Genomic DNA, 27,975 nt, shown 5'->3' with positions numbered 1-27,975 from the left:
ATGGGGGAGGCCGGGACGGGGCCTGGGCCCAGGGAGGGGCCGGAGCCGGAGCCCGAGGAGGACGAGGCGGCGGCGGCGGCGGGCGGGGGTGGTGGCGGCGGCGGCGGCAGCGGCGGCGGCGCACGGGGGGGCCGGGCAGGGCCCCGCGGCGGCATCCGGGTGCTGAAGGTGAGGAGGGGGCCGGGGCCGGGGCCGGGGCCTGCGCCGCGCGGGGGCCGCCCCGTTCCGCCGGCCCTTCCCGGCAGCTCGGCGGGCTGGGGGGCGGCGGCAGCGCAGCGCCGCGCCCCGGGGCGATGCCCGCCTCGACCTTGCCGGGGCTGTCGGGACGGGGGCGGCGGCCCCTCAGTGGCCGGGGCCCGCGGGGTGCCGAGGCTCGCGGGGCGGGGGCCCGGCGGGGCGGGAGCCGGGGGTCTGGCCGGGCCTCGGGCCGGGCCTCGCCGTGCCGCCCGGCCGCGGGGGGAGGTCGGCTCGGAGCGGCCGGCTGCCGCCGCCAGGCACGGGGGGCGGCTGGGCGCCGGTTCGGAGGCGGCTGCTGACGCCGCGGTTCCTTGCAGAGAAACGTGAAGCGCAACGGGAGCAGGAGCTGCTTGAACAGGACTCGCTTTGGCTCCCGCGAGAGGGACTGGCTGAGGGAGGATGCTGGACGAGGCTGCGTGTACGTTTACGGACGAGATTCCGCGTCTTGTGCTTCCTCTGACTTACGCCTGGTCCTCTGTACGGTGGACACCCCCGCCTCCGAGATATGTGATGGAGAAGAGAGAAAAAACCTCTTCTTGCAGCTTCACGGAGACCTGGTCAGGTGAGGGCTGAGAGAGGATAGGTTGGTATCAAGAAATATTTGTTTTAGTCTTGCGGGGCCCTCTTCTCTGTGTACCTGTGTACGTAAGTAGTATAAATGCAGGACGGAGATGGTAGGTGTCAGACACAGCCTTGAGTAACGTAATTCATAAAAACAAAGTAGTGGTGAGCTGCTTACATCTCCCTTAGTCAAGCCATAGGTGTTGTAGCTGGGAGGGTTTGGCGGCTGCTCCAACCAGAAACATGACCTCATTTTGTAGGTACAGGTTGCTGTTTGTATGCTCCACCTTTATGTTCTGTTTTAGGGACGCTTCAGCGTCAAGAAAACTTGAGCAATTTAGGAGGCTGTGCGCAGTTATTCTGAGCCAGTGAAACATGTAAAGTGCTTTAACAGTCACTCATGTAAGATTTATACATTAGTCTTTGTGTATGTGTGTGTGGTGGTTCTTTTTTTTTTTCATAAGAGTTCCCAGGTATATAACTATTAAAGATAGGCATAGATGTAGCTGGGGAGGGACTCTTTATCAGGGACTGTAGAGATAGAACAAGGGGTAACGATTTTAAACTAAAAAAGGGTAGGTTTAGGTTAGATATAAGGCATAAATTCATCATGATGAGGGTGGGGAAACACTGGCACAGGCTGCTCAGAGCAGCTGTGGACGCCCCATCCCTGGCAGTGCCCAAGGCCAGGCTGGATGGGGCTGGGAGAAGCCTGGGCTGGTGGGAGGGGTCCCTGCCCGTGGTGGGGTAGGAGGGAGGGGAACCTCACACACAACAGGAGGGCTTCCAACCCAAACCATTCTGTGAGTCTATGACACTGTTAAAAAGGACACTTGAAAAAAGTTATTTGGACCTTTTTGCTTTGCTCAGCCTGGTCTTTAGGAACTAGGGAAAGGTTAGTTATAAATGTGGTATGAGGATATGCAGATACTTCACTGCAGTCATGGAGGTAGCTGAAAATTAATTGCTTGAAGTATTTATAAGGAAATTGTTTTGTTTTGTACTATAGCAGCAAGCAAACTTCCGAACATTCAGAAAAAAAGACCCTTTATTGCAGATCTCAAAGAAGACTAGGTAACTCTTGGAGGTTTGTTCAGAGAGGGATGTTTTGACTTTTTTGAGCTCTTGAAATGGCTTATGTGTTTGAATTCTCATGTCTCTTCTCATGCTAGGTAGCAGTGCCTGTCTTTGACTTGTGTCAGGCTTTGCAATGTTTTGGTAAATTTGTTCTGACATGAGTTCTGGAAGCAAGTACCAAGTTGTAAATGTTTTCTTGTTAGTTTATTGCATCTTGCTGTATCATGCACTTACTCAAGTTTTGTCTTCAGATTCTTGGAAAGCTCTTGATTACTATGTGTCTGTTGCTTTTGTAATTCTAGAGACGTCTTTGCTACAGAAGAGATTCCTGAACTACTTTGAACTACTTACCACTCGGGGGGGGGATGTTCTCAGAGTCATAGAATTGTTTAGGTTGGAAACAACCTTTTAGATCATTGAGTCCAACCATGCACCTAACACTGCAGCTCCACAGTTAAACCATGTCCCTATGCACCTCATCCACGTGTCTCTTAAACACCTCCAGGAATGGCGACTCCACCACTGCCCTGGGCAGCCTGTTGCAATGCCTAACCACCCTTTCCACGAAGAAATTCTGTTCCCTGAAATGGGAGTTACCGGTATTGCTTCAGTAACCATCTCTGTTAGTAACAGGAAGCAGTCACAGATGGCACCTGCTTGCATTTCCACAGGAAGATGACAGAATGCTCAAGATATCCCCGTGCCCTCTTGAGATAATCCTTGCCTTGAACAAAGTTTGCTGACTACTTTAATAATGTGTTTGTGAGCACAGATTACTCAGTTAAGCATCCGTTTGCATTTTACCATTGATACACTTGTCTCCTAAACAACTGAATTCCTCACCCTTTTAAGTATCAATAGGTGACTTTCTCTCCAAACCAGATAGTGGCAAAGGTTGATTTGGCACCTGACTCAGAAGACTGAACACAGACTGGTCAGTAAGTGGAAGAATAACAGAAAACTTTTTCACTTTAAATATTGTGGTGTCCTCGTGATATTTCTGCATTTCTCTTTTAAGTATGTGTACAGGGAAGTCAGTTTCTGTCAGAACATTCTTCTCTCCTCCATAGTGTGCTTCAAGAATCTTTAGAGATCTAACTGGAATCTTTCTTTGTTAGCATTCTTTTCTATTCAGAAATTAGACCTTTCTGCAGAGGAGAGGATTAAATAAAAATAGCTTTATTACTTTTTTTTTTGGTATGCTTACCCCTCACAACAAAAATATAAACTATGACGATTTGAAAACTTGATTTTTGCTCATGAAGAAGAGCTACATGTGAGACCTGCTGATTTTTTGTCTTTTCTCTTTCATTACTCGTTACACTGTCACTCAGTAGAGCTGCTTCTCTGACTTAGTGGAAGTGGCTAGTACCTGCTGTGTGATACTGATGTGGATATAGTGGGCTGTTTGTGTCAAATTGCAGCTGCTTTGACTGCCATGGTTTTCTCCATGTGTGTTAGTATTCAGTGTTTGTTGCACAGCTCATGAGATGTTTTGCACATTTCTAATGTGCAGTGCCAATTTAAGTTGCATATCATGTTACTTTTTTCTCAAAGGGAAAACATACTTTTCTTTCTCAAGCTCTAACAGTTGTGTTCAGAACCTGTTGGCCTTGGTTGTGATAGCATAGAAATTTTTTATAGAAATTGCCATTACAGCCACTTGTTCCAAATACTTGTTTTGGTATTCTGTTTCCTGCTTTCCAGACTTTTGCTATTTTTTATTATTTATTTTTTTAAGTAAATTACATGGCTCTTAACAAGAACTTGGACCAGTGATCAGTTCAGTCAGGACACCAGAGTGTCCCCAGAGGTATTCAGTGGATTGCTTTATATCCTGATTTGAATGTGGTCAGTAGGCAACGAGCTGTTTTGTTCATTGCTTTATTTGCAAAGCCCTGTGCGGCACCTGTGGGTGTTACCAGCAAATGTCTGGACTCTGTGCTAGTGCTCATCGGGCACGGTGTATGGCTAGTGCCATAAGAACGACTCTGCCCTCACACTTGAGGTGTCTCACCAAGCCACACTCCCTGCACTGAGGGGCAAGTCATTTATCTTGTGTGCACATGGCTTTTCAGGTATTTTTTTTCCTGTTATCTTGCATACTTCTGCCAGGTAATGAAATTGGAATAGCTTGTAGATTTTTGCAGACAAGTTGAAGAATTCAGAAGGCTTAATTTCTTGGCAAGGCTCTTGCCTTTCAGTCAGTAGCGACCAAACTTAGAAGTTGCAGTAATGCTGCGTAAACTTTTGACTGAGTTTCAGATAGTTAAGGTTTTATGTCGAGAGAGAGAGATGTTGGTATAGGTATTAGGCTTGAGTAGGTATTACTGCAAATGTTCTTTTTGTATGTTTGTTTTGTTTAGAAAATAAACAAAAGTGAAGGTATTTCTGGAAACATATCAGCTTGATTCATATGGTCAAGAAGGAAAAGTAGGGTGTGTTTTTTTTCAAACTAACATTTTGAAATCCTACAAGATCCCTGCAGCGGTAATTCTTGCTGATGTGAAAGATGAGAAGAATAAAAGCAATGAAAAAACAGATCTTATCTTGGGGGCAAGTGTGCCAGCATAGAGTATCCTCCTTTTTCAAGATGGTAAACCACAGTACTGTACCTCAGAGTGTTAAGCACTGTAAAACTGTGATTTAATTTGAATATTATTGTTTTATGAAAAGTGCTTAACCCTTTGCTGTATTAAGGTTCTTCTTGAATTCTGATGTGCAAGTATTATATTGTACAATACATGCTTCTAAACACTTCAGTTTGTTCAGCAACCAAACTAGTGTTTCAGTGGATTTTTAATTTTTTTTTCTTGGTGTAACAGTAGGAAATCTAGATGCAGACTACTTGAACTGTTCATGAATGATATTCAAGCGTTTACGGTTCCTAAGCCATGGGTCATGTGCTGAAAAAGCTGCTTTCTGTCAAGCACAAGGCTTTAGTAGCAGAAGAATTGGAATCTGAGAGTAGTCAAGGGACACTTAGGCTAGGTATTTGGAGATCCAGTCAAATCTCTCATATTCCTCTTGATTTCTGCAATTAAAGTTATAGAATACATCAGGGTTTGGTGTGTTGAAAGTCTGAATTGTTTGGTGCAACCTATTATTTATTCCAGTTTCTAGTCCCTTGCCTGTTACAGGAGACAGATACACAGGTTTGTCATTTTTAAGAATACATTGGAAAGTTCTTTTTAAAGTTTGGTGTCATGTTCGCTGCTGTTTCTGTAGCATAAAAAGTAAGTGATAACTTAAACCTTAGGTACATACTTAGAGAGTCCTTTGCTCTCTAAGCTTCTGGATCTCAACTGAAGGTCCTGAAAAAGACTGAGAGCTTGTATTTGAATGGAAGAAATATGCAAAGAGAGAAGCACTGATAGTATTGCACTGTTTTGAACCAATCTCTTGTCCCATGTCCATCTTGCAAAACAGGGAAAGAAAAAGCTTTTCACGAAATGAGCTTTTCATGCTGATTGTACAAAGAGCTCTCTACCTTAGCTGGATTGGCATCTTTTTCTAGGAGTTCCAAAACTATAACCAGTATCTGAATGGTTGGTGGAGGTGCAAATGAATGGTGTAGATGGTACAGGTGAGTGCTGCTGATGGTGCACTGCTTGAATTTCCGTTCTTGACTGCAAACTGGAAGCTATTTTCCATTTTGTTTTGGAAATAGGATAGTATCTGAATAGCATAGGATCTGGTCCTTGCTTATAACCTCCCCAGATTATTTCAAAAGACTTCTTCCAGGGGGAATATTTCATGTACAGCCTTTTGGATAAGAAGTAGATATATTTCCATGTTTAAAAAAAAATATATAAATTTACCCTAGCTAGGCTTAGCAAACATCTAGTGGTAGTTTATGAATCAGCTGCATGTCAACCCCGTTGTTTTTTTAGGCTAGGAACTTTGTTGTTTTGGACCATAACTGCTTGAGTTTCTGCTCCAGAATTCCTGTGTGTGCAGTGGAAAAGTTGTAATGTATATGTTTGGAATACCCGAGGTCATTTAACTTTTTGAGGCGTGTCCTATTGTCTACAGAGGAAGTCTGGATGATTATATATTTATAAATGGTGCATGTTTTGTGAAATCAGTACTGCCTTAATAATGAGATGACGCCTGCAAGGCTGTCAGTAATTGGAAATGCTAGAGAATAATTGTTAAAAAGAATAAAAAATGGTTTTCGTTCTTTAGCTGAGAAGCAGAAAGGTTTGGAGTATAAAGTAATAAAACATTTCACGTTAGGACATGCTGTATGAATGATATATGCAAGTTAACAAAGTTTAGAAGAAAATAGGTCTTATTGAACAAACTTGATCTTGATGCTTTGAAATTTCAGTCATGGTCGTCAAAGGCATTAGTCATTTGTTGCACTGCATGATATTCTGATATCGTTGATAGAAAAGCAGTGCACAGACCACTGAAACCCATTGGCTGATTCCTTACAAATTAGAAATTGTTATTCAGTGTAAGGGTGGGTTTTTTGAATGGAGGATTGGTGTATGAATAAAGAAAAGTAGATGTATGCTTTTCAGTTGCTCTGTTAATAATCCTTGACAAAAAGGATGGTAAAAATTCAGGAAGGGAGTCAGGGAGTGATGAATACTGTGAAGTCAGTGCTACAGGTTGATATAGGTGGTTTAATATACAGTATTCTCTGGGGCAGATTGCTTTTCTATATCACTGGAAATATTTATGTAAAAGCCAAATTTGCTAATTACTGAAGAGTAGAGGAAGGGGGCTGTAACTCATAAAAAGCGCAATTCAAGAGGACATGTGGATTGAAAGGTATGAATGAATGTGCCACACAGGTGAGAGCAGGTTTGATCCGGGAATATTTTGAATTGTTTACAACAGATACTGTTGAATCTTTATGCTACCAAGTAGTCCGTGCATGGATACAGTGAACAGTCATGATGCTAGCACTTCCAGAATGTTGATACGCTTCAAAACAAAACTTGAAGAGAAAGTTTGAAATGTACTGTGGTTTGCATGTACCTGCTTAAAGGATAGGCAAGTAAAGGTCTAGTGGCTGTTGCCTGAAGTTAGGCACATATAGATTAGAAGCAAGGATAGTTTTGTTTTGTTTTGTTTTTTAGTAAATAAATTTATTTTAACTCCCATCTTAGATTTTCAGTGCTTAATCTTTTACACTAATATTTAAGGAAGAAATTCTTCATTCAGAGGGTGGTGAGGCACTGGAAAAGGCTGCCCAAGGAATGCCCCATCCCTGGAATTGTTCAAAGCCAGGCTGGATGGGGCTTTGAGAAACTGGTCTGGTGGAAGGTGTCCCTGCCCATGGCAGGGGGGCTGGAACTACATGATCCTAAAGGTCCTTTCCAACCCAAACCATTCTCTATTTTTTTTTCTTCCTTAAAGTTAAACTTCTAATTTAGCTGGAATTCTTTTTAATATTTTATTTTATTTTATTTTATTTTGGAAAATAATTCGGTCTCTGGAAGCAGTGAGATTAGAGGATCAGAAAATGTCTTTTTAGTTTTGAATATATTAAACGTGATGTTTGGGTAGAAATCTTTTATTCCTATTTAACCATATTAGTCCCTGAGTCTTTTATATGATCTGTTGCAGTTCTAAAAATGTCTTTTTCTTTAAATGTACCATTTAAGTTAATTTGACAAAACATGAAAATCTTGATTTGATGAGAGCTAAAGAGAATGGGAATTTTTTTCTGTCTTATTAGAAGTGATTCTTCTGGAGGTTTCTCTTGTGCTTTTTTCCCAGCTGCATTTGGAACAGAAACTTAAGTACAGTTCTTTTAAATCTTTTAGTCATTATAAATAGGGTTTTCATTATTATTTAGGGTCTGGTTTTTGTGCGTTATTTCTGGTATTGTTTCTTGTCATTGTTTCTTCCTGGTACTCCTTAAATCATGGAAAGGAAACTATCACTGTGTGTTGTATGGCTTTTACCTGTTGTTTTTCCTCTCCATTTCCCTTCTGCAATACAATTCTTCGAGTGCTGCAGTTCTCAATTGTCGCTTAACAAGCAGGAAGCACGGACCCCATGTGTGTGTGCTTGCCAGACCTTTTGAGAGATGCAGAGCAACCACTGTCAGTATTCCTTGCGCTCTAGCTGCAATGAGACATATTTAAACTTGTTCAAGCTCTTAAACTACTTTCTTGTATGTTTTGACAGGAGGCTGGAGCCCACAGAAAAACCCCTTCAGATTGTGTATGACTACTTGGCTGGGCTGGGTTTCGATGATCCTGTCAGAATGCAGGAAGAGGCAGCAAACTCTGATCTCAGCTGTATGATCCGCTTTTATAGTGGTAAGAACTTGTATGTGTGCACAGTGTCACTGATCCCATAGCTTTAACTATGAGATGGAACCCAAAGTATCAGAAAGCATTTCTTAAAATAATGAGTTTTCAAAATTAGTAGAAAAGGCAAAGGGTTTTTTTGTCCTTCTCTTGCCCCTGTCTGTGGCTTGGAGAAAAGACAGCTCCATAGGAAGACACAGGATTGCTGTGTTGCCCATAGTTTTTTATGTCATAGTGAATGTCTTAGAACTCCTAATGCGATCAGAAACACTGCATTTTAGTCTAGGTATGCCATTTCTACTGCAGCCTATTTTCAAAGTGTATATGGATATGGGTGAGGAAGGTCTTGGCCAAATACTTCCACAGCCTGTAAAAAAAAATGAGTGAGAGTGCCAGCTGGTTAATAAAAATGCAAGTTGCCATCAAAACCCCAGTGCATTTCATTGCAGAAGTGAGACTTCTGAGTGGCCTACTGAGTCAGTTTGGGCAGGATATCATGTGCATAAGGTATGACAGAACAATAGTCATAGGCCAGTTAGTGCACAGTGCTAGCAGTCAGAAAATGAATTCGCTGGAGAGGAAAATAAAAGAAATAAGGGGTAAGGAAGTTAATAATTTTATTACTTTCAATGTTATAGCTGCTTATTTTTTGCATTTCAGAAAAAAGTCAAGAGGTTTTAATAGAAAGTTTCTTTTCCATCGCACAGCTGGGTAGGCTGACTAAGCTACTGGCCATCGTTTGATTGTTTTATGTTTAAAATAAAGTCATCAGGAACAGGGCTGCAGAGAACTTTTGAGAGGAAAAATGAGGAGTGCAGTTTGGGTATATCGAACAGGAACTGCAGAAAATTCAGAAACAGTGACTCAGCATCATGGAAACAAGTAGGTAAAAAATGGAAATGAGTAGCCTCTGTCAGCATGGGAGGATAGTCCTGCCTAGAAAGAGATGGTAAAGGAGAAAGCATAATGGCTGAAGAGTATTCAGGAGGCCTGTTTTAACAAAGTTAAAAGCAGATGCTAAGAAAGCAGTTCTTAAAGGTAGGGGAGGAAATAAAGAGAGGAAATGCTATGGAGGATTATGTGGCAATTCTGCAAAGCCTGCAGCTGAGAACAGGGAAAGGAGTAATGCATTTCAGGCAGAGAAACATTACTTAGAGCACTGAGTAGCTTTCATATTTCCTTCACACTGTGGTGATGTGGCTTGGATTTCTCTGGTGTGTTTCTGCATTTGTCTGCTTTTCTTATGTGGTCCATTGTGGTTGTTTCTTTTCCTTGTGCATGGGGGTTCCTTATGCCCAGGTGGAGTGGTGAGACTACAAGTGGTAGAACCTTTTAATTGAAATCTTACATTGATCAGCAGTAGGAAGGAAGCATGCTTCCTGAAGTCTGGTTGTTGAGATGCTCATAGGGACCCAAGAGTTTTATGAGGGGAAAGAACAGGTTAGATTGGCTGGGAGAAGGACTGGGGGTGTGTGTCTTCACTTCAATGGAAGTCACTTGGAGCATAGAGGTCAGTGACCCAGAGAGGGGTTTTTACATGCCTCAGCAACAGTTCGAATGGAAGAAGCTCTCCAGGGCCATCAGGCTGTCCATCTATGTCAGATGTGACAAGTGTGAATTGTGCGTGAGTGTCAAGCACACTCTCTCTGTGGGGGAATTCTCTTGATTCCTTGTGTTGCTATAGCTGGGCTTGTGCAATTCCTGAGGTATTTAATTAGAGTTGCCAAGCTTAGGAGCTGCAGAGTGACAGGGAATTCCCTTATCCGTAGAGATTAAGACCATTCATACACGTATCTATAGTTGTGAAATAGCTGGGATTCAGAGTGGAAGTCCAAAGCAGCTAGCATTCTGTATTCAAAAAGAGAAAAATCTCAGAAAATGATAATCTCTGAATGGTAAATAGTCAGTTAGCATGCAGGTTCATCTTTTCCATCTTCCTAATTTCTGGTGATGTTTACAAAGTCCCGTTTCCTTCAAGAGAAGGACCAACAAGAGGCATTTATATTTTTCACATTTTTCGAGACTGCTTTTACTGCTAGTCCCAAGACTTTTTTCCTGTACTTCAGATACATGCTCTTTGGTGTTTTTCTATGGTTTAGTGCTCCACGGCTAGCAGTGCACGTAGCACAGCTATAGTCAGCCAGTGCTCTAGTCCTTTCACTTAAATCATCTTCAGGAAATAACTGCCGTTCTTCTGTAGTTGATTTTCCCAGGTCTCCCTTTAAAGGACAGTAGAAGCCACCTATTTGATGGTGCTGACTCAATGAGTTTGTAATCGCTTTTTTACTGCATCTCAAAGAAAGATGTTTGGCAAGTGCGTAAGTTTGCCAAGGACAGTAATTAGCTGTAGATTAAAAATGCACTACGTGGTAACATTGTGCTGAAAGTCATAAAGGGAGTGCTTTTCAGACATTACTGCCCTAAGTTGCTTGTCTTCTGCATGAGATTTTTGTTTTAAGTATAACTGTGTGTCTTGTCTTTGCTCACCTTTTATAATGCTTGTTACTGCTGTGTTTCTATTTGAACTCACAGCTGAGAATGAGGAACAAATGGAAAGTAAACACAAATGTCCCCTTTTTCTTCAGAAAAGCCATGTCAAGTAGAACAGTTAGATCGCATCCTGCTCTCTGGAATCTATAATGTACGCAAAGGAAAGACCCAGTTGCACAAATGGGCTGAACGCTTAGTAATTCTCTGTGGTACCTGCCTCATTGTATCCTCTGTGAAAGATAGCCACACAGGGAAGATGCACATCTTGCCTCTTGTTGGAGGGAAGGTAAGACGTTTTTGTATTTGGTAGCTTCCTGTAGATTAGAAAGGAAGAAAGGATTATAATGATGGGTATTATACACAAGAGGTTAATCTAGGCTGTATTACTGCATTATCAGGTGCAGAGACAATTGCACAACCCTTTTCTACTTGCTTTGCATAGGTAGTCCTGAGGCTAATAAAATGCTTGAAGAGACACCGCTTATGAATTCATGTTAGTAGCCATTGTTATGAATAGCCATTCTGGAGATGATTACTTATGGGATCTACTTCAGCAGAAAGACATTAAGAAGGATTTACTCCTGTGTTTCTCACAACAGTTTTCAGCAAGAGACAATGTTACTGGTACTCTGTACTCTAGACTTCAGATCCACTGTAATGCTGGAGTTTAGGCAGACTGCTGTGTTTTCATTTCTCCCTTTGCAGGTGGAAGAAATGAAACGTCGGCAGTACACTCTTGCTTTCACATCTGCTGGAGCACAAGCTCAAACATACCATGTCTCCTTTGAAACGCTGGCAGAGTGCCAGCGGTGGCACCGACAGGCATCCACGGTGAGGGCCTAGAGACTGCAGTACTTTGGGGTGGTGGGTACTGAGGGTAAGATGGCATTTGTGATACGTGCTTGGTCTGCAGGCAGACATTATACTTGGGTTCTGGAGAAAGTGCCTGGGATGCTTTCCAGCTTTCTTCATCTCTTAGGTACTCACAACTACAGAGACTTTCTTTTAGCATTTTCTTGGGGCTCTGCCTGTTCAACAATGTTGACTAGTAGTTCTGCATTTTTTAACCCCCCACACCTACTGAGAATAGCTTATCACGTGTCACTAGAACAAACCCTAAAACCATAAAAACGTATTAAATGCTTCTGCTGCCATATCTGACTCTGACCTGTGGCCTGGAATAGCACTCTGATAGGTTTGAGTTAACTAGCACAGAGATCATAGATCAGCAACGGAAGCGTAGCTTGTTCAGAGCTGCGTCTGTATTCCACGTGGAAGTACAATTAGCTGGTGATAGCACAGTGCTGGCCCGCACTTTGACCTCGTATATATAATACTATGAAATATGAAATGAGTTGCAGGATAAAATACGTCATAAAATCTGGAATTAAGCATATAAAGCCTCAAAAACATTTAATTAAAGGAGATCTGATATTTGCAGATGCTTTATGAAATGTTGCAAAAGTATAATGTATGAAGCCTTTTCATCATAGCAGAAGTTTTCCAATATTATACCCTGAACAAGCAAACAATAAGTCAGAAGAAGCAGGTAGGCCAAAAAGAGGTTCTGTAAGCACCAAAAGACAAAACTGGAAGGTCAGCTGATTCCTTTTTGCAATTTGTATCTTTGGAAGGCACTCGGAGACTATGCTTTCTCAGCAATTATCTCAACTAGAGGTATGGTTTTCTCTATTAGGTTGGTTCTCTTACAGTCCAGCATTTAGTGAGCATCCGTTGTACCTACAAAGCAGAGCTTTGTGTATGTTCTTGTTGATATCAAGAAGTGCCTCCTTGTTATGGGGCTTGCAGAGACAGTAGCAGCAAATGACATAAGTTCATACTCCATGGACTTGATTTCCTGCATGGGCTCTACCTGTGTTTGGTGGATACAAGAGCATTCTTTCATTTTCTTGCAAGTAGTAAACAATTTACATTCTTTGTTTTTTTAAGACCATTAGACTGCCATAGAAGAATTGTTGCACAGCTGCAACTCTTCCTTTTTCTTTTCAGGTTGTGTCTATGCGACTTAGCATGGTTGATCTTTCATGCTACAGCCTTGAGGAAGTACCTGAGTACCTCTTCTACAGTCAAGACATCATCTACCTCAACCTACGACACAATTTTATGAGATCATGTGGAGCAGGGAGTCTTGACTCCCTTTGCAGGTCTGCAAAGAATTATTTTTCGTCTACATTTGGAGTTCTGCACATGTGCATCCAGGGATGAAGGGAAGGGAGTGTATTGCCTGTTCTTATGGGATGTTAAAAGATTGATCTTCAGGAAGCTCTAACAAATGAAGGAACTAGGAAGCAGAGCTGGGCAATGCAGGCAGATAAAAGCTTACAGAAGTTTATGGTATTTGTGAACTCCCTTCCACAAATTCTTTGTGTTAAATGTTATCTCAGATGAGTCTAGTAGAGGGACACACTGGTTGTATAGACAGGATGCAATACTAATATAAGGCTGCTTGCTAAACTGAGAGCATTTTGGGGTATAAAATAAAAGGTGAGGAAAAATGTAGTGCTGTTGTTGTGGGTAAGAGTTTGTAGGAAGAAGTGGAGATCTGAAAAAGCCTACTCAGTAAGTTCTGAATGTTAATATTCATTTGAAATGGGCAGAGGGCCTGTGAGACTCCAGCTTTACTTTCTCAACTTGTAAGAGTAGCAGATGTGATGGTATGGAAGCATAATGTCGTCATCTTATGATGCTTTCAGAGCGTTCTTGCCTTTCCCTTTTACAGCTCTACTAGGCCTTCTGTTGTGCCTAGCTTGAAAGGGTATCCCCCTCTTCTGATCTATTCTCAGACTAGTCACAGTTTGTTTTAGTCTTGTCTTCCCCAGCTTCACAATGGTAGATTGGTACTCCAAATAATTCTTGCAAGGTAAATTTATTGAACTGAGGATTTTTAGTTGTCCGTAATTTAGTAACAGTTACTCATAGAAGGTCTGCCAGGAATCAAGGTAAAAGGTTCTTGTCTGTTTCTGCAGTAAAAATGTATTTGATCACTTTCAGTGTTACCACTGAGATATAAAGTATCAGTGACTTAAAATCAAACTTGTGTAGAAACTGACATAATGACTTAGATGACTATCATCAGTGTACAAAGACACCTTGTGACTGTAAGTTTTTGCTTTGAGAGCATGGAGATTTGCAAATTAACTGATATTCTTGCCACTAGGTTTTCTCAGTTGAAGAGCCTGAACCTGTCTCATAATAGACTTGGAGAGTTTCCTCTATCACTGTGTGAGATCTCTACTCTGACAGAGCTTAATGTCTCCTGTAATGGACTACATTGCTTGCCAACACAGATTGGCAAACTATTGAAGTGAGTGTATAGTTCTTTTCTGTGTATTTTTCTTTCCCTTGTCATAAACTTTCTTAATGTTTCAGTTGAGCACAGCTGACGTAAAGGTGCTACTTACGAAAGTATGAGTGCTGGTCAGCCAGTTCTTCCCTGAAGACTGAATGGTACATATAAGTCCAGTAGAGGGTTGAGAACTAAGACCGGCAATAAGGCTTGTTTTTCCTTCCAAATAAAGATATCACAATACTTTTATACATTTGTCTTTTAAAAAGTTACTGGTATATAGCAAGTTACTGCTCATTATTTGTGATGACTTCCTGTCTATTCTACTAACTAAAACACACTGTGGTAAATCAGTTTTGTAATAGTGGAGACTAATGGATTTTGTCTGTTTTGAAGTGGCCTTGGAGGACACTTAACAGTCAGCTACCATGCCTTGAACCACGAGTGCCACCTTGCTGAACTGCAATAGACTTGAAGGCTTCTAAGCCTATAAATATATTCCCAGTGAAGCCTTTTCTGTTCTGTTTACTGTTATGGTGTTCCCTTATTGGTTAAACATTAAAAAAAAAATGTTTACATAAGAGCAGTTAGAAGTTTCTAAAGATTATGCTGTCAAGGACATTTCCAGAAACCACAAATTACTGCAGTGAATATCTATAAAGATCAACCAGGCTTTGTAGAACTACATAAAAATATACACACCTGTCAGAATTCTGAGACCTCATTTATATAAGCAAGAACATGCCGTTTATATCACTGAAGTATTTATAAGTGTTTTACACAAAAGGGATAGCAGATTTTTTTAACTGTACACAAGTTTAAGGTATAAGAACAGTCTCAGCTACACTTCCTTAATCACTAGTGTAAAACAGTTTCAAATGCTGATGTAGAAAAGATGAGGAAACATGCAAATGAAGCATTGTCTGAAGACAGTTTGTGATTATTGTTTCTCAAATATGTCAATGCATGTTTTTCTGCGGCTGCAGAGGACTGTGACTTTCCAAAGTTCTGTTTAATATTTGTATTTAACATTTTCAATACAGATGCAGTTTTTGTTAAAGTTTTAATTTATTGTTTAAAACTTTTCAGTGGTAATTTCTCACAGAGGACTAGTGCTTTTTCTAACACTAGTGTATGGTGCATGTGTTTTGATAGCTTTTTACAAAATTGATTGTTTTTTGTGTTAGGAAGTTTTTAACATGAAAGTAGTTAGGCGATCCCCTCTGAAAAATTTATCTTAAAATATTCGCTGGAGGAAAACTTCTCCAGTTTTGTCTGTGAATACTCAGGATACACCAAAGCTTAAGCTTAGATAAATTTAATTGCAAAGCTATTACTTCTTTTGGTTTTGCAATGGATAAGTGTTGGTGTTGAGCTATTGGTTCGTTGTGGCCTGTTCTTCCTCCAGCTTTTATCTTTTTTTAAAAAGAAAAAAAAAAAAAAGAATATCTGCAGCTACAATGGGTGTACGTAAGGCATTTCCAGAGCGGACTTTTGGCTGTACACAAACTGTAATCCACACGCCGACTTAAAGTTTTCAGAGGATTACAACTTAGTTATTGGTCCAGTTATCTTCTTGACCCCTTCAGCCCTTCTTCTTTATAAGAACTTCTCATGGCCCCAAGCTGCATTTTTACTACTGATAAGCACCATTGAGAAAGTTCTTTGTTGGAATGTGGTCATAAGAAAAGAATTGTGTTTTGGAGGCTCGAGTCTCAAGAGTCATACAAACTTCAAAGCAATTTATTTTGTAACAGAAAGCTACCCTGGAAATACTATTTTCTGAATGGCTGCTGGGGAGATTAGAATTTAAAAATCTGTTATCAATGCTTTAGTGTGGTAGGAATTGTGATTAAACTGTGCCATAAGTGCCATAACTGAGTGCCACAATAGTGATATGAGACTTCAGTGATTGGATGTTGTTGACTTTATTGTTTCTGTTACTAAGTGATGGGCTTTGAGAGGTCTGTTGTGTTACTGCTGTCTTTTTAATTTTTACTTTGTCATAGGTTTTTTAAAGATTGTCCAGCATGCTAAATGAGTTCTTAATTTGTAGAAAACCAAATGATTAAGTAAATATCCTTTATTTACAACACAAGTAGTGATTTTTATTTTGTTTATAAAAAATTGTCATAACTAGAAGTTTACCTCCAAAATAATTTAGGAACTATTTGGTGTTGTGTATATGCAGTTCCAAGACTATTACTTGAGTGATAATATTACTCCAGTGACTTTACGGATACAGGAATAAAAACTGTATCCATAAATACCATTAAAAATAACCACACTGAGACCTTGCAGTTATGCAGGTGAATTCACTGAAAATGCAAAATGTGACATTCAGTACTCTTTGCTGAACTACTTTCTTTTTTTTTTTCCACTGCTGCAGTCTCCAGAGCTTCTGGCTAGATGGGAATTTCCTCACATCCTTACCAGAAGAGCTGGGAAGTCTGCAGCAGCTCAGCTGTCTTGGGCTTTCCTTCAATAACTTCCGTGAGCTACCAGCAATTTTTGAGAAACTAACTTTTTTAGATAAACTAGCACTGGCGGGGAATTTGCTAGAGACCCTGGACCTTGCAGTGCTGAACCGTATGAGTCACATCAAAAGTGTGGACCTGAGGTAAGGGGTAAGCTTGCACTTACGAATAGACACACAAACCAGATTACTGCTTTCTCTTTACAGCAGAAGAGCTGCGTAAATTCTGGTACATGTTGCAATAATTTGGGTGTTCTGTTTTTTTCACCTCTTACTGATTCTTTAACTTTTAGGGAGTTCTGTTTCTGAGGGTGTGCAGGATTCACTTAGAGAAACTAGGCTAACTGAGCAATGCCTGAAGCAACTCAGTCATGGAATCACAGAATGCTTTGTGTTGGAAGGGACCTTAAAAGACCTGAAGGGACTTTAGTTCCAACCCCCTTGCCACGGGCAGGGATACAAGAAATGTGACTTAGTACTTTAGTTTCCTTTTTTTCATATGCTGTTACCATGAGCTTAGTTTTGATCTCTCTTAGCCTTTTTTTGTTTTGTCGCATTTTTTCCTCTAGAGGTATATTAGGGGTATACATGTATTCCTGATTCCTGAGGCTGCCAGCTGCAGAGCTCTCAGAGAGGGACAAAGAATTTTCTGTCTATGGCAAGGCGACCTATTATCTGGTCTCTGTATTAGCTTGCTCTGTCAGTACTAAGTAACTGTCCATTGGCCTGGCTTCAAATTTCTAAACTGTAGTCTTCAGAATCTCTTAAATTCTGGGAAATTTAGTAGAATGGTTTCATCTAGCAGTGCAGACATAGGAACCATTTTTCATCATATTCACTGCCTGAAATCCACCATTGCTCCTCATATATCTCACTGTACTTTGGGGTTAGCCTTCACCAGTTCTCCCCTTTTCTCTCTTCTTACTCACATACAGTGTTCAGTGTCCTATTTTCTGACTTTGTACCTCTTATTTCTGAATGTTTAGGCTGAACAACCTGAAGAGAGCAGTGGATGACACTCCAGAGGGGAATAAATCTGTGACTTACATGGATTTACGAGACAATCGTCTGACAGACCTGGATCTCAGCTCATTGGGCAGCCTGGAGCAGCTGCACTGTGAACGGAATAAGCTAAAAGAGTTGACGCTGAGTGGCTTCTCCCTCCGTGCCCTTTATGCCAACAACAACTGTACGTCTGTTTACCTTCTTCATCAGCCTTCCTCCTTCAAGCCTTGGGAGTAAAAGAAGCAGCCCTTTGCTGTCTCCCACAAAAAGAAACGTGTACAATTATTTTTACAGTAGTGAGACCATACATGATGGGTCTTGTGAGGTCAGCTCATAGGGATCACATTCTGGATGTATGTGCGTTGGCTTTGTAACAGGGAGAGGTTATACTGCTGAGTTGCTGTTCAAGGACTTTGTATTCCAGTAACAACTGCTTGTGAGTCCACAAAGAAGTACTGTTCTCCCTTGTTCTGGTGCCCCGTGTGGCAGATGGAGAATGGAATAGTGAGAAGATGTATGAAGTGTGAACTCTCTTAAGAAGGATAGTAGAGACATTGAGTATGTGCAGAGTAAGGCTGAGAGTCTCACTTGCTAGCTAGTCTGTGTGCTTCTTTGATATTTTCCCCTCTGCAGTCATAATTGTTTGCTTTATTTCTTCAGGTCTTACTTCTGTCAATGTTTATCCAGTTCCTGGTCAACTGACATGTCTAGAACTCGTCCAGTAAGTGACTGTACAGTACAGAATATAAAGCATGTATCTGAACACTTCGTTGTTTTCTGCAGAAATTTTCTGGAGCTTTTAAGCTTTTGAAAGAGTTGAGAGCAATTGAGAAAAGGCACTTCATCTTCACAATAGAACGGGAAAACCCAACACTGAATGTGTCCCAGGCCAGAAGCCCCTCTGAACCGGTTTGACGTGTCTTGGTGATTAGCTGTCCTTCAGCTGTAGGCTGTAATCAGCAAAACAAGCCAAATAGGGATCACTGAACCTGTGGCAGTTTACTGGGCCAAATGGTGGGAAGCTGTTGTGCAAACATTTGGATGCTGGTGATCATCACTGTTGGCTTTATTGCTTACATCCACACAAGAGCAGCATTGTTGGACCCATAAAATAGGATGCCCAGAGGATCTGATGACATTTTGCTTCAGTTTTGGGTTGAAGCGCAATAGCAAGGTAGCGTAAGGTGGCTAGTTCTATGTCAGTGCTTTCAACAAACAAAAGCCTCATCATCAGAGCCTTGCAACAGTATTTTCTACCAGTCATGCACCAGCTCAATTTGCATTATGCAGTTGGCCATGAGATAAATTCCTCATGACTAGCTCAGATATTGTTCGTTTTCTACTTTTTTTTTGTTTGTTTGTTTGGCTGTCACTAGTGCTGTGCAGGGCATACTCAAACAGGGCATATTCCATATGGAGTGCTCGTGTCTAGCTTTTTCTCCTTTTGACAGCAATCAGCTGCAGTGTGTCCCAGACTGGGCCTGTGAAGCGAAGAAACTGGAAGTTTTGGATATGAGCTACAACCTCCTTGTGGAACTCCCATCAAGGTAAGCAAACTACTTCATCAGTGATATGGATGAGGGGATTGGGTGCACCCTCCATAAGTTTTCAGATGACACCAAGTTAGACACAGGTGTTGATCTTCAAGGGTAGGAGGGCTCTCCAGAGGGATCTGGATAGGCTGGGCCAATGGACCAAGGCCAACTGTATGAAGTTCTACAAGGCCAAGTGCCACGTCCTGCACTTGGGACACAACAACCTCATGCAATGCTACGGGCTGGGGGAAGAGTGGCTGGAAAGCTGCTTGGTGGAAAGGGACCTGGGGGTGTTGGGTGATATCTGGCTGAATGAGAGCCAGCAGTGTGCTCAACTGGCCAAGAAGGCCAACAGCATCCTGACTTGTGTCAGAAATAGCGTGGCCAGTGGGACTAGGGAAGTGATTGTCGCTCTGTACTCCTCACTGGTGAGGCCACGTCTCAAATACTGTGTTCAGTTTTGGGTCCCTAACTACAAGAAAGACATAGAGGTGCTGGAGTGTGTCCAGAGAAAGGCAATGAAGCTGGTGAGGTGTCCAGAAAAACAAGTCTTATGAGGAACAGCTGAGGGAACTGGGGGTGTTTAGCTTGGAGAAAAGGAGGAGGCTCAGGGGAGACCTTATCACACTTTACAATTACATTAAAGGAGGCTATAGCAAGGAGGGGATTGGGCTTATCTCATAAGCACCAAATGGTAAGATGAGAGAGAAGAGTCTTAAGTTACTCTGGGGGAGGTTAGGTTGGATGTTAGGATAAGTATCTTTCCTGAAACAGTTGTGAGCATTTAATGTTTTTAAGCCGTTCTGTACAGATCCATAAGGATATAGTTCCAAATTAAAACCTCACCCAAATGGGCAGGGTGGTTCTAGGCTATGTTCAGATGTGTTCAGGTGCCCTTTCTGATTTTTTTTCAATTTTCTTTGCAGTTAGTGAGGATAGAAGCCCTTCTCCAGAATTGTGGTGATTATTGAAGTAAATGTGACAACAGCCTCAGAAATACTACAGGAGTACTTAGCAGCCTCTTAAAGGCCTGAATCTAAGTTGTCACTTATTTCTGCCTACAAGTTTAAATGGGAATTTAAACTCATCCTTTGTGATTTTTCTCTTCTTTTTCATGTACCTGAGAGAATGTTAGGTGTATGCACACAGATAAACTCGTGTCACAAATTACAGATCTGTAGTAGCATAGAGGGGAATGCAGATATACCTCTGAGCACAAATTGACTGAATTATCTTGCTACATATGTTTTTCTGCTTTGTCATTGTTTGCATTTTACAACTGATTAAATATTCCATTTTCCCATTATGTGGATGTGAAGTGGAGTGAACCAAGCTGTCATAGTAAATTGTGTCTTTATAGGATCCTCAGCAGCTTGAGCCTTCGGAAGTTGATGGTGGGGCACAATAATCTGCAGAGTCTCCCACCTCTTCTAGAACACATTCCACTGGAGGTGCTGGATCTTCAGCACAACCTGTTGACTGAACTCCCTGAGATGCTCTTTGTCAAGGCTCTGAAGTGAGTGACAGTAGCATGCATCTTCTGACTGTGTTAACCTTTGAAACTGTGAAGGCCATTAATGGTATCTGCATGACTGTCCTTGTGAGGTGCTATGGGCTTTGTTGCCATTTGCATAGGAGATAATGAGTGTGCTTTATGAGGAGTTAATTTAGGTGCCATGAGAGAAATCATCAAGCTGATGTGAAGGGATCAGTCCATGTTACTGTTTAGTTACAGGAAAACAGATATTTGCCTAACCTGGCAGTCAACCAGTGTATTAACTTCAGTTTCAGCTGTTTCTAAGATCCTGTTACTGCATGGAGAGCTCTGTCTTTAAAAGTAGTGCATGAATTCAGGTGCAAAGAAGACAAGACACACAGATTTTCAGACGTTATAACAGAAAACACATCAGGTCATGGGAGAACAGCAACAGTGACCCTTACTGTTTGTCTGTTCAGACATGTCAACCCTTCTTAAAAGACTCTAAGCAAGAGTTTATGTAGTCTGCTTCCACCAATGTTACCTGCTCTCTCCATCAGCTCTTCAGTACCCACTGTTTACTGTAAAATGCTATGTGCATCTGCAATGTTACGTAGCTAGTAAGTCATTTGTAGACTCATAAATCTTAATGTGAGTAGGGATGTTAGCTGTGTTTTCTGAGTTGCATAGTGTTGTTGCTTTGTCTGCATAGGCAATTACATAGCTGTTTTTCCTGCTGTTAATAGAGTGGTTTAGATGAAGTCTGGTTTTTTGCACTTGCTGTGGTTAGCCTCAGGTACCTGAATGTATCTGCAAACAACCTGGAGTCCTTGCCCTCTGCATGTACAGGGGAGGAGAGTCTGAGCATGCTGCAGCTGCTTTACTTGACCAGTAACAACCTCACAGATGAATGCATCCCTGTCTTGGCGGGACACACAAGTCTACGGATCCTGCATCTGGCAAACAACAACTTACAGGCATTCCCTGCAAGGTAAATACATAAGGCTGGTGGGCAAGATGGGCAGTCAGCATCCTCCAGGTGAGCATTTACTTTGTGCTTCAGTTGCTGTCAAAGCAAGATGTTATCCCTTTGGCTTGATGGCAGAGACCTGCCATCCCCATGTGTGCACATAGGAATAACGTTAAGGGGGAGCTGGCACACAGTACTGCTGGCTGCAGTGGTTTCTACCCTCTTAGTTGTGGTGGATGTGTGTGTGGGGATGGAGGCATTATTTCTTCACAACTTCAGTGTTACTGGCATGCAGCTTGTTGTGCTGCATATTTTCGCTTCTCAGTCTTGCCAAAAGGTCCCTAACCAGACTTGTCTGAACTCTTGCCCGATGGAGGCAAGAGTTAATTCATGCACTAGGCTCACAATTTGGTGTTGAAATAGTGAGAAATCCATGCTTACTATAGAAAGTTATGAGGCTAGAGACTCCCATGTGTTCCTACAAAATTGTAAGTATACTCAGCCTTTTTAATTTCTTAGAATGTAGGGAAGGATCCTTTGAACCTTTTCCAAATTCTGATGTTTTTCTGGCTATACAGACAGCAGAACTTGGACACTGCTTTATTAAAAATCGTAAGCAAAGATAGTTTAGTCTGCCAGCATCTGAGTCCCCTGAGGATTCTGAAGACTATTTCCTGTCTTATTGCAACTTGTAGAAGTTTCTATGTGCATAGCATTACTTAGCTAATTTAAATCACATGCTTTTAAGGTAATCTTAAGTTACCAAATAGCTCATATTACTATATGTTGAAACTGAAATTCCACTATGTTTTTTATCTGCAAATTCTTCTAGGCTTAATTTCATGTGTGCATATATTCCTTTTAATCACTGATTCATTGACTGTCATTGATTCAAATGTGGCTCCCTGCCAAGACCCTAATAGTAGGACTAACACCGAATTCTTATTTAATGATTACTTTTCAGTATCTTCTGCAATTCAGTCTTAGGGTATCAAATGTATCTTTGAAGTGTAGTGTAGGGTTAGTGCTAAACTTGTAGACTTCTCTGTCAGTTTAATTTGTAGTCTCATTTAAAAAAAATAAAAATCTGTTATATTATCACTTTTATTTTTTTACATCAGCACAATTAATGCAATATTGATTGCATCAATGCAAGCTTTGCTATGATTTTCCCTGATACTGGTTAGGCAATGGAACCACTGTCTTGTAAATCTGTTTATTCCTACAAAGTACACTGACACAGCTTAGGTTTTCTCTGACAGTTTTCAAATTAAGACTTTACAGTCTTCTGCTTTAGTGCTGTAGAAGTCAGGGGAAGGGATCTGTCTGGTGTAAATCCAAGCTGGGCATCTGGGGACCCTGAATTTTAAGTACAGTATCTTTGGACTCTTGGCAGATACATGGTTTCGAATCAATGAATTAGAAATGTAGATTTTAAAGGGCAGTGTGTATGGATACTATGTCTGTGGGTTTAAAAAGTGACAAAATATATGGTATTCTTTTGGCCTAAAAGATATGGTATTCTTTTGTTTCCCTTTCAGCAAACTCAGTAAGCTGGAGCATTTGGAAGAGCTGAATCTGAGTGGCAACAAACTGAAAACAATTCCCACAACAGTGGCAAACTGCAAGCTGCTTCATACTCTTATTGCACACTCAAATGAAATCAGTATCTTTCCAGAGATCCTGCATTTGCCTCATATTCAGGTATTCTTATGGAGCAGGTAAGGAGAAGAAGTTTGGGTGGGAGAATGAAGAGTAGCTGCTAGAAGAGGAACTGGAGATCCCAGCATTTTTCTCAATTAGCTTGTGAAGAGGGAACGAGATACACATGCTAGATCTGTTCCCTCTCATAACTGACCGAAGACAGATAGCGAAGATGAAAGAGGTGAACTGTCTCTGTCTTGGTGTATTTCTTGTGTACTGTTTGAGACAGCAGGATGTATTTATCTAGGTGAACTTGTATGTATAGGCCTTATCTTTAGTGTGACCCATTCTTTCTGTATTAGAGTCCTGGCTATTGCAGGTTATGAGCATTTGATGATTATAAATCATTCTTCTACTGATAGGTCAGCTCCATTTTCATGACCTGTTTGAGAGATACAACCAGTAGCAGGAATATATATATCATGTTAGGAAGGAGCAGTGGAGTAACTGATCACGAGAGAACAGAATATTTTCTTTGTCGTTGTGTTTGGTTTTTGTTTTTGTTTTTTTGATACTGCAGATTGTGGACTTGAGTTGCAATGAGTTAACTGAAATCCTCATTCCTGAGGCACTGCCAGCTACCTTGCAAGAGTTGGACCTGACTGGAAACACAAACCTGGTTCTAGAACACAAGACACTGGACATCTTCAGGTGAGTCATGGAGATGCTAAGCCACTAGTGACAGGCACAGGGAAGGGTAACCCTTCCCAGGAGAGGAAATGGAATAGTAATGTATGTATCATAGCACTGCATAATGGTATAACGTTCCCTGCTTAGGCAGCTGAAGCTGTGGTAAAGGAAAGGGCTGGGTTCAAACTGTCAGAACGAACAAAGAATTTCTCAAGTGGTATGAGGTTCTCCCACCTGTATCTGGCATAAATAGTCAGACATCTCCAGAAGGTCAAGCAGTTCTTTCAACAGGCTGCTCTCCAAAATTCTAGACTGTCCATGGTCCGTTGGCCACAAGCTGTTCAGCGTGGCATCTAGAAGTGATTTTTTTTCTTCTCTCTCCGTAGTCACATTACCACTCTGAAGATTGATGCTAAGCCCTCCCTCACAACTGACTCAGCACTCACTTCCACCTTCTGGAGTCATGGAATAGCTGAGATGGCTGGCCAAAGAAATAAGTAAGTATTGTGGTCTGAACCCTGACACTTTGTCTCCTCGGGGTGCTAAGTGGAGTGCATTGCTGTTATGCTGAACAATTCATCCATCTCTCTCTCCATTTCTTGCTCATTCTTGCTAACTCTAAGCCTCAGTGCTGTCCTTTTCCTTGTTTGTCATGCTTATTCTGGGACCTTTAGGCTTTGTTTCCCACTCTAGCAGAGGTGCTTTGGCTCTCTCTTGCAAACTGTGTCCCTTGTCCTCTCCTCAGCATGTTCAAGGAGGATTTGAGAGTGCCAGTAATAAGCAACAGCTGTACATCTCATGGGGCAGTGGATGTAGTGGATGTAGGGTCAGTGGCTTTGATGCCCTGTGAGAACAGTGCTCGTGACAAGGTGCCTGATGGCCGTGGTTTTGGGGATCATACAATCCTTCGAGGCAGATCAGCCTTGCCCGTATGGTTTTCTAACAGGCTGTGTGTGTCAACGCTGGCAATGGGAAGCTTTGCAGAAGGAGTGGAGGCTGTGTATGGCATGTTTGATGGTGATAAGAATGAGGAGCTGCCACGTCTACTGCAGTGCACCATGGCTGATGTGCTCCTGGAGGAGGTACAGCAGTCGGACACGATGTTCATGTCCAACACCTTCTTGGTCTCCCACAGGTAGGACAGTGAGCAAGCTGGTCCTGGTGGGACCTGCATAGGTGCATCGGTTAATGTGCTAGGTGGGGTGAGGCCACACTCCAGAATGCCTGTCATGGAGTCTGGAGCCTTCCTACACCTTCTCCTCCAACAGGAAGCTGGGCATGGCTGGACAGAAGCTGGGTTCCTCTGCTGTCCTTTGCTATATTCGTCATGATGTGTCTGATCCAGCCAGCAACTTTTCTCTGACGGTGGCCAATGTTGGGACATGCCAAGCCATTCTTTGCCGAAGTGGAAAACCTCTGCTCCTCTCCAAAGTCTTCAGCCTTGAGCAATGTTCAGAAGATGCTAAGAGAATCAAAGAGCAAAAAGCCATTATAACAGAGGTTGGTTTAGACTTCAGCTTTCACCTGTCAGTAAAAGCTTGGTTCAGGTACATGCCATTCTGAGCTCTACTGCCTGCACAATGCTGCAGGGGAGAGGGTGGCATGAAGATGCTCAGATGGCTTATCTGTTCCTTCCTGACCTGTTTCTCTTGATAATTAGCTGTTCAGAATGACATGTTCTAAATACCCATCATGGCCTGAGAATTACAGGTACAGAATGCCAAGAATGAGTTGGGGAGAGGTGGAAAGAAAGAAAATAGATGTGGAGCTAAATTGAGATGTGGAGAGAGTGGTATACAGCGCTGTTTATGACTTGGGTGAGTGTGGAGAAAAGACACTGGGGACCAGAGCAGGGCCTGGGAGGTCATGTTGTTTCAAAATTCACAAAATAATCTAGTCCGTCTTGTGTTTCTTGGAAACCATGACTCAAGTATCTCTCTCTGGATTTATTCCATGTTTTATTCAGTGAAGGTATAGGCTAAGTGGCTATTGAGATATGCTGAATGTAGACATCAAGTAGGAACAGGTGAAAATTTTACACAAAAAAGGCAGAAATGTATTTCTATTTGTGTTTTTTATTATTATTTGTATTTTTATTCAAACGTATTAAAACAATTTGGGAAAAATTCTCTAAATGGTAACTTTCAAAAAACTTGGAAAAAACAGGGAAGTTCCAAAGAACTGGAAAATCTGTAGTCAAAAAAACTGAGAAATCAGTGCCAGTCATGTTAGCTTTATGAACAGTGGATCTTAAAAAATAATAATAATAATAATAATGCTTATGGAGTTGTCTGATGAAAGTATTATCCCTGCTAATGTGTTACAGTTCTGTGAGATGCTATATTCCTTAGCATACTGACTAACAGTAACTGGAATGAATGTAGCATATTAAATGATTTAAAAACTGTCTGATGTGTGGATTCTGAAAAATGTAAGTGAAATTATTGTCTGAAGAGATTTCCTGCATGTGTTCTCTGATGGTTTTTAATAATCATCATTAGCAGCAACATCTAACAACAGAAATTAAGAACACCGAAATTAATTTAAAAACAGCAGGGAAGTCTTGGCTGTGGTTCCTGGACCTAAATTCCTTTAATCCCTTTCTTCTGTACTGTAACTGACTGTACCTGTATACTAGCATTTCTCAATGCTCTGAACCAGTTTATGGGCAGGGGCAAGACTCTCCAAATGATCTAATAGTGGATCTAATGTTACTGTTTTGTTTCTCTTGTCTGCAGGACAATAAGGTCAATGGTGTGACTTGCTGTACTCGGATGCTAGGGTGCACATACTTGCATCCTTGGATCCTGCCCAAGCCACATGTCAGCTCCATTCCACTGACTGTACAAGATGAGCTGCTACTTCTAGGGAACAAAGCTCTCTGGGAATACCTTTCTTACACAGAGGCTGTCTCAGCTGTGCGCCATCTACATGACCCACTAGCTGCTGCAAAGAAACTCTGCACTTTAGCCCAAAGCTATGGTTGCCAGGACAATGTAGGTGCAATGGTGGTGTGTCTGAACATCAGTGAGGACAGCTGCACATGTGAGATGCATGGCATCACTCTTCCAGGCCCTGGGGGATTTAGTTCCACCACCACCAAACCAGCCACACCTTCATCTAGCAGCGGAATTGCTTCAGAGTTCAGTAGTGAACTGTCTGCTTCTGAGGTTAGCAGTGAGGTGGGCTCTACTGCTTCAGATGAGCACAATGCTGTTGGTCTTGATGGCAGCTTGCTACCACGACAAGAGCGACGTTGTAGTCTACATCCTTTGCCCCCCTTAAGTATCTTTCAGCGCCAACCTTCCAGTGCCACCTTCTCTAGTAACCAGTCTGACAATGGCCTAGATAGTGATGATGAACAGCCTGTGGAAGGTGTGATGACAAATGGCAGTAAAGTGGAGGTTGAGGTGGACATCCACTGCTGTAAAGGAAAGGGCCTGGAGTTTGACCCTCCTGCCTTAGAGTACAGCTCCTCTGCTCCAGGGCCAGAGGATGACTCTGGGCTTGTCCTCCTCATTCAGAGACAGAACAGTGTAAACAGTGGCACTGCACAGGGAGCAATCAAGGAAAAGTGTGAACTGCAGAAATCTCCTTCCACATGCTGTCTCTATGGAAAGAAGCTTTCCAATGGCTCCATAGTGCCCTTGGAAGAGAGCCTTAACCTCATCGAAGTAGCCACAGAGGCACCCAAGAAGAAGACAGGCTATTTTGCTGCTCCATCCCAGATGGAGCCAGAGGATCAATTTGTGGTGCCACCTGATCTGGAGGAGGAAGTGAAGGAACAAATGAAGCAACACCAGGAGAATGGAGCAGATCAGGAGCGGAAAGAGGAATCTGCAGTGGCTCTGCCAGATGAGTTTGACACAGCTTTGTAGCCCCTTAAGTACTGCTCCCCACATTGTTTGTCCCAGGAAGCTTTGTCCTGTAAGGGCTGTCTTGCTCTTCAAAGAGTGCTGGGATCTGCAAAGAGTACAGGCGTCTGCTGCTTCCTTAATGGAATGGAGGGAGAATTGGTAGTGCTAAGGTTTGGGCTGTCCACTTTTTGCTGTAGTCTGTTGTTCTGTGAGTATTCAGATCAGCAGCTGAGCTCTGTGTTGGGGACTGTCCAGAAATTGTGCAAACACTAGTAAGAAGGCAGGTGTTCCAGCACCTGCCTCTTACTCCTTGAACCCTGAGGTTCTGCCAGCTCTGCTGGAAAGGAGCTGGAATATGCTGGGGGGTGGGGGGA

The 27,975-nt window shown here is 42.0% G+C and overlaps 1 protein-coding gene across 1 annotated transcript; it reads left to right on the top strand.

Annotated features, from left to right (window-relative positions):
• On the top strand, positions 1–27,957 carry PHLPP2 (PH domain and leucine rich repeat protein phosphatase 2; the record flags this gene model as incomplete). The annotated part of the gene is made up of 19 exons (XM_084294900.1): positions 1–168; positions 555–799; positions 8,026–8,159; positions 10,736–10,926; positions 11,346–11,471; positions 12,651–12,805; positions 13,819–13,965; positions 16,337–16,567; positions 17,410–17,612; positions 18,089–18,149; positions 18,880–18,975; positions 20,324–20,479; positions 21,231–21,431; positions 22,952–23,114; positions 23,635–23,765; positions 24,131–24,241; positions 24,691–24,879; positions 25,013–25,244; positions 26,483–27,957. The coding sequence occupies 19 exons, from the start codon at positions 1–3 to the stop codon at positions 27,620–27,622; spliced, it is 4,080 nt and encodes a 1,359-aa protein (XP_084151026.1). The 3' UTR covers positions 27,623–27,957.
• Between the last annotated feature and the right edge of the window lie 18 nt (positions 27,958–27,975).

Source organism: Netta rufina (assembly GCF_964035555.1).
Source record: "Netta rufina genome assembly, chromosome: 13".
Taxonomy (NCBI): Eukaryota; Metazoa; Chordata; class Aves; order Anseriformes; family Anatidae; genus Netta; species Netta rufina.
This window is presented reverse-complemented; position numbering and strand designations above follow the sequence as displayed.